This window comes from Blennius ocellaris, assembly GCF_963422515.1.
Source record: "Blennius ocellaris genome assembly, chromosome: 23".
In the NCBI taxonomy this organism is placed as follows: domain Eukaryota; kingdom Metazoa; phylum Chordata; class Actinopteri; order Blenniiformes; family Blenniidae; genus Blennius; species Blennius ocellaris.
This window is the reverse complement of record NC_137672.1, coordinates 3,650,199-3,658,664: the sequence shown is the minus strand read 5'-3', so window position 1 is coordinate 3,658,664 and position 8,466 is coordinate 3,650,199. Positions and strand designations below refer to the sequence as shown.

The 8,466-nt window shown below is 48.3% G+C and overlaps 1 protein-coding gene across 1 annotated transcript in view; it reads right to left on the bottom strand.

Moving 5' to 3' along the window:
* Positions 1 to 495: 495 nt before the first annotated feature.
* LOC308147238 (protein C-ets-1-like) overlaps positions 496 to 8,466 on the bottom strand; it is a gene marked incomplete at its 3' end in the record, with an annotated part of 14,092 nt that continues 6,121 nt past the window's right edge. The window contains exons 5-9 of the mRNA XM_080519345.1: positions 5,946 to 6,000; positions 5,758 to 5,812; positions 4,299 to 4,582; positions 3,243 to 3,357; positions 496 to 849 (exon numbers count right to left, since the gene is read on the bottom strand). Of these exons, the coding sequence (XP_080375471.1) occupies positions 496 to 849; positions 3,243 to 3,357; positions 4,299 to 4,582; positions 5,758 to 5,812; positions 5,946 to 6,000 (863 nt within the window). The remainder of the gene's footprint in view (positions 850 to 3,242; positions 3,358 to 4,298; positions 4,583 to 5,757; positions 5,813 to 5,945; positions 6,001 to 8,466) is intronic.

The following is an 8,466-nucleotide window of genomic DNA, read 5'->3' as shown; positions in this document are numbered from 1 at the left end:
GTAAAGCACACACACACACACACACACACACACACACACACACACACAAGATGACATGCAGTGGCTCCTCAGTGTCAGGTGGCAGGGGGGGGGGGGGGGGGGGGGGGGACGGTGTGCAGTGGCTCCTAAGTGTCAGGTGGTGGGGGGGGTCAAAGATGACATGCAGTGGCTCCTCAGTGTCAGGTGGTGGGGGGGCCAAAGATGACATGCAGTGGCTCCTAAGTGCCGGGAGGCGGGGGGGTCAAAGATGACATGCAGTGGCTCCTAAGTGTCAGGTGGTGGGGGGGCCAAAGATGACATGCAGTGGCTCCTCAGTGTCAGGTGGTGGGGGGGTCAAAGATGACATGCAGTGGCTCCTAAGTGTCAGGTGGTGGGGGGGCCAAAGATGACATGCAGTGGCTCCTAAGTGCCGGGAGGCGGGGAGGTCGGAGACGGTGTGCAGTAGCTCCTCAGTGCCGGGAGGCGGGGGGGTCGGACATGACATGCAGTAGCTCGTCAGTGCCGGGAGGCGGGGGGGGTCGGAGACGGCGTGCAGTAGCTCCTCAGTGCCGGGAGGCGGGGGGGGTCGGAGATGACATGCAGTAGCTCGTCAGTGCCGGGAGGCGGGGGGGTCGGAGACGGTGTGCAGTAGCTCGTCAGTGCCGGGAGGCGGGGGGGGTCGGACACGGCGTGCAGCTCTCGGGGCTGGGACCCCAGCAGGTCCTGCAGGTTGCACACGAAGCGGTAGACGTAACGCTTCCCGGCCGTCTTCCGGATGATGTTCTTGTCGTAGTAGTAGCGCAGGCCTCGACTCAGCTTCTCATAGTTCATCTTGGGTTTGTTCTTCCTGCGACCCCACAGCAGCGCCACCTGGGGGATGAAGGGAACAATACACCAGCACGTAAACAAACTCCCCCTCCAACATTCTGTTCTTTCAGTGTCTGTTTCTTGGTCCACCACTAATCTGATAATTCCAGTTTGAAGAGATGTTTTGTCCTCAATAATCACAATGGAATCAGTGATGGAATTTTAAACATTGTGGCTCCTGTATTGTCCTTTATTGTCCTGTATTGTCCTGTATTGTCCTGTATTGTCCTGTATTGTCCTGTGTCATCCTTTACTATCCTGTATCATCTGGTATTGTCCTGTATTGTCCTGTATTGTCCTGTATTGTCCTGTATTGTCCTGTGTCATCCCTTACTATCCATTATCGTCCGGTATTGTTCTGTATTGTCCTGTATTGTCCTATATTGTCCTGTGTCATCCTTTACTATCCTGTATCGTCTGGTATTGTCCTGTATTGTCCTGTATTGTCCTGTATTGTCCTGTGTCGTCCTTTACTATCCTGTATCGTCTGGTATTGTCCTGTATTGTCCTGTATTGTCCTGTGTTGTCCTGTATTGTCCTGTGTCATCCTTTACTACCCTGTATCATCTGGTATTGTCCTGTATTGTCCTGTATTGTCCTGTGTCGTCCTTTACTATCCGGTATCGTCCGGTATTGTCCTGTATTGTCCTGTATTGTCCCGTATTGTCCTGTGTCATCCTTTACTATCCTGTATCGTCTGGTGTTGTCCTGTATTGTCCTGTATTGTCCTGTATTGTCCTGTGTCATCCTTTACTATCCTTTATCGTCTGCTATTGTCCTGTATTGTCCTGTATTGTCCTGTGTCATCCTTTACTATCCTGTATCATCTGGTATTGTCCTGTATTGTCCTGTATTGTCCTGTGTCATTCTTTACTATCCTGTATCGTCTTGTATTGTCCTGTATTGTCCTGTATTGTCCTGTGTCATCCTTTACTATCCTGTATCGACTGGTATTGTCCTGTATTGTCCTGTATTGTCCTGTGTCATCCTTTACTATCCTGTATCATCTGGTATTGTCCTGTATTGTCCTGTGTCATCCTTTACTATCCTGTATCGTCTGGTATTGTCCTGTATTGTCCTGTATTGTCCTGTGTCATCCTTTACTATCCTGTATCGACTGGTATTGTCCTGTATTGTCCTGTGTCGTCCTTTACTATCCTGTATCAACTGGTATTGTCCTGTATTGTCCTGTGTCGTCCTTTACTATCCTGTATCGTCTGGTATTGTCCTGTATTGTCCTGTGTCGTCTTTTGCTATCCTGTATTGTCCTGTATTGTCCTGTGTCACCCTGCATCATCCTGTATTGTCTGGTATTGTCCTGTACTGTCCTGTATTGTCCTGTATTGTCCTGTGTCATCCTTTACTATCCTGTATCATCTGCTATTGTCCTGTATTGTCCTGTTTTGTCCTTTACTATCCTGTATCGTCTGGTATTGTCCTGTTTTGTCCTGTATTGTCCTGTATTGTCCTGTATTGTCCTGTGTCATCCTGCATCATCCTGCATCATCCTGTATTGTCTAGTATTGTCCTGTATTGTCCTGTCAAGGTCAAGGTCAAGGTCAAGTTTATTTATATAGCACATTTACAAACAGCAGCCACTGCCCCAAAGTGCTGTACAGATCCATACAATAAAACAATACACATTTAATACAAATAGAAAAATAAAATCAACATGAGAAGAAAAAAAATAAAAATAAAATAAAAAATAAAAATAATAAAAAATAAAAATGTGTCGTCCTTTGCTATCCTGTATTGTCCTGTGTCATCTTGTATAGTTCTATGTAATTCTGTATTGTCATGTATTGTCCTGGGTCAATCTATATTGTCGTGCGTCATCCTGTATTGTCTTGTGTTGTCATGTATTGTCCTGTATTGTCCTGTATTGTCCTGTGTCATCCTATATTGTCCTGTGTCATCCTATATTGTCCTGTGTCATCCTGCACTGTCCTGTCACCCTGTGTTGTCCTGTGTCATCATTTAATATCCTGTATTGTCCTGTGTCTTCCTGTGTTGTCCTGTTTGTTTGCACATTTGTTGGTTTTCTCTGTTTGAGACCCTTGAATTGACTGCGTTGTATTTGGCGTTATATAAATAAAGTTGACTTGAATTAACTGTGTCATTCACAAAGCATCTCACCAGCTTGGTGTTTGTCCTTTCATACAGAAATATCACCTATCTTAATACTACTTTTCTTCCTATATGAGAATTTTTTGGGTTATTTACCAATTCGAGTTGTGACGAAAACAAAGGGAAGAACAAGTCACTAAATATCCATTAGAATGACTGACCTCATTAAGGACTAAAGCCGAGTCAGTCAGATGAATTTGATTGTTTAGGCAATAAGTTCCACACTTAGAGGACAGAACCAGACGACTCTGTGTAAAAACCTGATTTACCTCATCGGGGTCTGTCAACTTGAACTCCCAGCCGTCTCCCGTCCAGCTGATACACGAGTGACAGCTGTGGTCGGTCAGCAGCTCCAGGAGGAACTGCCACAGCTGGATGGGACCACTGCCTGACACACACACACACACACACACACACACACACACACACACACACACACACACACACACACACACACACACACACACACACACACACACACACACACACACACACACTGAAGTACATGAAGCACCCGAAAGGCATATTCTCACTTTCCATAATGTCTGCCGTCCGCTGTGACATATGGTCATCCACCCTGGCAGTTAGGGACTGTGGATCCACAGTGGTCGACTGCTCATGTGACAGAGCAACGAATAAAAACAACAATGGCTGCCTGCTGTGTGAAGAAATCCTCCGTCTCTGTCTGAACAATCACAGTTTCAAAGAATATAAAGAAATCCCAGAGTTCCCAGAGGGAGAAATAAACTACTTTAGGAAAGGAGCAGAGCACCGTCATGGGAAGTGGAGATATTTTGGGGATCGTGGTACGTTATGGAACCCGTACCGACGTGAACCCTGAACTGTACGAATGGAACCGCGAGCCCGTCCGCAGTCCACGTGCAGGTCAAAGTGGTGTGCGGGCTCGATGTGGAAAGTATGGAAAAAGATTTAGATCAAGTTTACACAAAAACGTTCCCAGTGACAACACCTTGTCCGTTGAAGAAAAGTGTTTACATGAAACACTGACAACCATGTAGGTACCATGCCTAGACAAGGGTAGGTGCTGCTGCTTGTTTTTACAATGAAACCACACAGACATGTGCAGAAAAGCAGCACCGTCGTGTGAACTGACCGCCCAGTGAAGAAAATTTTGCAGTTCCACTCGTTTTAGGCCTAATATCCCACCACCCTCACATTCCCATTCCCTGATTTCAATGGGTATACACCCATAGCCATATCCTCCCAACACGTACACACGCACGTACGCACCCACACACACACACACACACACACACACACACACACACACACACACACACACACACACACACACACACACACACTCACCAGTGTACCCAGCAAGGACGGCTGCTGGGATGACGGCTCCGCCCTCATCGGTTTTGTTGCTCATGTATTCTTTGAAGCCGCCATGTTGCGGTCTGGCGGTGCCCATGGCATTGCAGGTGTTGTCTGGTGCTGCTGAGTGGACCTCCTGCAGAGGGGCCGTCCAGGACAGAGATCCCACCATGTCAGAGTCGTCACTCTGCACATTGTCTGTGTCTGAGTCCGTCTCTGAAAGTGAGCAAACAACGATCACACACTCCTTCTTCTGGGACGGCGACAACACCTGGTCATAAACACACATATAACAAACACCATTAAGTTCCTGAGCTGGAACTCAAAGTGAAACTAGCAGTTCATCATCAGGATTATGTGGATGCGCCATTCAGCCGCATGTTACAGCAACTCCTGCCCATTGCTGGGTTTTTCTTGCAACATCTGCAACCGCGGAGGTCTTGCGCAGCAGTGGCTCTATTGTTTACACTCATGATCAGCTGTTAGCCCTCCATAGCACAGCTAGACTCACCGGTTAAAGACCCGATGTTCCCCACAAGCTGAGGAGAAGGAGACGGGGATGCCATGCTAGGGTAAAGCGTCGTAACAAGAGAAGATGTTTTAAACCAGTCCGACCATTGGGAACATAAGATCTTGCCAATAAGAAGGACGAGCGAGCAGTGCTAGCCCGGCATCAGAGGGAGCATTGGGAATGTAGCCTGATGCTATTCACGGAGACCTGGCTAATGGAGCAAACGCTGGACTCAAACGTTACGCTGGATGGTTTCCAGCTGATCTGGGCCGACAGGATATAGGAGAGTGGTAAGAGGAAAGGAGAGGCAATATCTGTGAACAATAGATGGTGTAATCCATGGCACATAACTATTAAAGAACAACTCTGCTGTGAGGACATTGAACTGCTAGCTGTTAGCATGAGGCCGTACTATCTGGCACACTTTGTGTGTGATGTCCTGCACTCTCTTACAAACAGGCTGCAGACAACACCGGTACGCTCTCTTCCTCATCACGGGGGGCTTTAATCATGCCTCTCCTTCTTCTACTCTGTCCACATTTAAACAATATGTCACCTGCCACACCAGAGACAATCAAATACTGGACCTTTTCTATGCCAACACTAAGGAAGCATACACCTCATAGCTCATGTTTATGTTCTATGATTTCTCCAGTACCTTCAACACCATACAGCCCAGGGTCCTGAGGACCAAGCTGCAACGCACAGGAGTTGACCTGCACCTCACATCGTGACTTCTGGACTAACTGACCAACCGGCCACAATTTCTGAGGACATGGGACTGTGTCTCTGACCTGGTCATCTGCAGTACAGGGGCCCCACAGGGGACTGTGTCTCTGACCTGGTCATCTGCAGTACAGGGGCCCCACAGGGGACTGTGTCTCTGACCTGGTCATCTGCACTACAGGGGCCCCACAAGGAACTGTGTCTCTGACCTGGTCATCTGCAGTACAGGGGCCCCACAGGGGACTGTGTCTCTGACCTGGACACCTGCAGTACAGGGGCCCCACAGAGGACTGTGTCTCTGACCTGGTCATCTGCAGTACAGGGGCCCCACAGGGGACTGTGTCTCTGACCTGGTCATCTGCAGTACAGGGGCCCCACAGGGGACTGTGTCTCTGACCTGGTCATCTGCAGTACAGGGGCCCCACTGGGGACTGTGTCTCTGACCTGGTCACCTGCAGTACAGGGGCCCCACAGGGGACTGTGTCTCTGACCTGGTCACCTGCAGTACAGGGGCCCCACAGGGGACTGTGTCTCTGACCTGGTCATCTGCAGTACAGGGGCCCCACAGGGGACTGTGTCTCTGACCTGGTCATCTGCAGTACAGGGGCCCCACTGGGGACTGTGTCTCTGACCTGGTCACCTGCAGTACAGGGGCCCCACAGGGGACTGTGTCTCTGACCTGGTCACCTGCAGTACAGGGGCCCCACAGGGGACTGTGTCTCTGACCTGGTCATCTGCAGTACAGGGGCCCCACAGGGGACTGTGTCTCTGACCTGGTCATCTGCAGTACAGGGGCCCCACAGGGGACTGTGTCTCTGACCTGGTCATCTGCAGTACAGGGGCCCCACAGGGGACTGTGTCTCTGACCTGGTCATCTGCAGTACAGGGGCCCCACAAGGAACTGTGTCTCTGACCTGGTCATCTGCAGTACAGGGGCCCCACAGGGGACTCTCCTAGCTCCCTTCCTCTTCACCCTGTACACTCCAGACGTCTCCCACAACACGTCCAACTGTCACCTGCAGAAGTTCTCTGATGACCATTGTTGGCCTCATCACTGACGGGGACGAGGGGAGGACAGAGAACTCAACCTGGACTTTGTGGACTGGTGCCAGAAGAACTGCCTCCAGATCAATGGGGGTAAAACTAAAGAGCTGGTTGGTGGACAGAGACACACTTCCCACACACCGGTGAACATCCAGGGAAAGGACATTGAGCAAGGATACAACAAAGAGAGAAGGGATCAAAAAGGAGACAACAAGGAGACAACAAGGATTCGACAAGGAGACAATGAGACAACAAGGACGTCAAAAAGGAGACAACATGGAGACAAAAAAGAATCAACAAGGAAACAACAAGGAGTCAACAATGAGAGAACAAAGAGACAAGAAGGAGACAACAAGGACTCAACAATGAAATAACAAAGAGACAACAAGGAGGTCAAAAAGGAGACAACATGGAGACAAAAAAGAATCAACAAGGAAACAACAAGGAGTCAACAATGAGAGAACAAGGAGACAACCCGGAGTAAACAAGTAGTCAACAATGAAAGAACAAGGAAACAACAAGGAGTCAACAAGGAGTCAACAATGAAAGGACAAGGAGTCAACAAGGAGTCAACAAGGAATTAACATGGTGACAAAAGAGCGTCAACAAGGAGACAACCCGGAGTAAACAAGTAGTCAACAATGAAAGAACAATGAAAGAACAAGGAGACAACAAGGAGTCAACAAGGAATTAACATGGTGACAAAAGAGAGTCAACAAGGAGACAACAAGGAGTCAACAGGGAGACGACAAAGAGACAAAAAGGAGGTCAACGAGGAATCAACATGGGGACAACAAGGAGGTCAACAAGGAGACAACATGGAGACAACATGGAGACAGGGAGATGACCAGGGAGATTGATCCTGGATTGATTCTGGATTAACCCTGAAATGATTCTGGATTGATCCTGGATTGATTCTGGATTGATCCTGGATTGATTCTGGATTGATTCTGGATTGATCCTGGATTGATTGTGGATTGATCCTGGATTGATCCTTGGTTGATTCTGGATTGATCCTGGATTGATTCTGGATTGATTCTGGATTGACCCTGAATTGATCCTTGGTTGATTCTGGATTGATCCTGGATTGATTCTGGATTGATTCTGGATTGATCCTTGGTTGATTCTGGATTGATCCTGGATTGATCCTGGATTGATTCTGGATTGACCCTGAAATGATCCTGGATTGATTCTGGATTGATCCTGGATTGATTCTGCGGTCACATCCTGGAGACAATCAGGAGAACCATCGAAAACATTTCTCAAGATAAGTGATGTGTGATATGTTTTCTCACCTCCGTCCCCTCCCCCATGCAGCTGAGGACCATGAGGGTCAACCAGGTGATGATGATGATGATGATGATGATGATGATGGTAGCCCTGGTGTGGTGCAGTCACGGGCTCCAGAGCGGTGAGGCCTGAGCTCTGGATGGGAGGATACTGAAGGCAGTAGCTCCTGTGTTGGCAGCGCTCTTCAGCACAGTGAGAGGAGCTTTCTGAGTGAAAACAAATCAACACATCCTGATCAATAACGTCTGGCGTTCTGTCATGCAGGTGGACCTTTGTTCAGCTGAAGTTTGCAGTGTGACGCTAGTGATGTGGTAGACAACAACAAGGCCTCGTCACTTTCTGAATGTTGTTGAAGTATTGTTGCTACTAGAAGGGTATTGTTAATGGCAGTATTGATAATTCCAGGGAGTATTGTTTCGAGCAGAGGGTATTGTTTTTACCAGAGGGTATTACTCTTACCACAGGGTATGGCCATTAGCAGCTCGTAATGTTACTACCTGAAGGTATTGTTAATAGCAGTATTGCTACTACCAGATAGTACTGTGTGGCTCAGCAGAATACTGCACGTATGACGCTACAAGTGA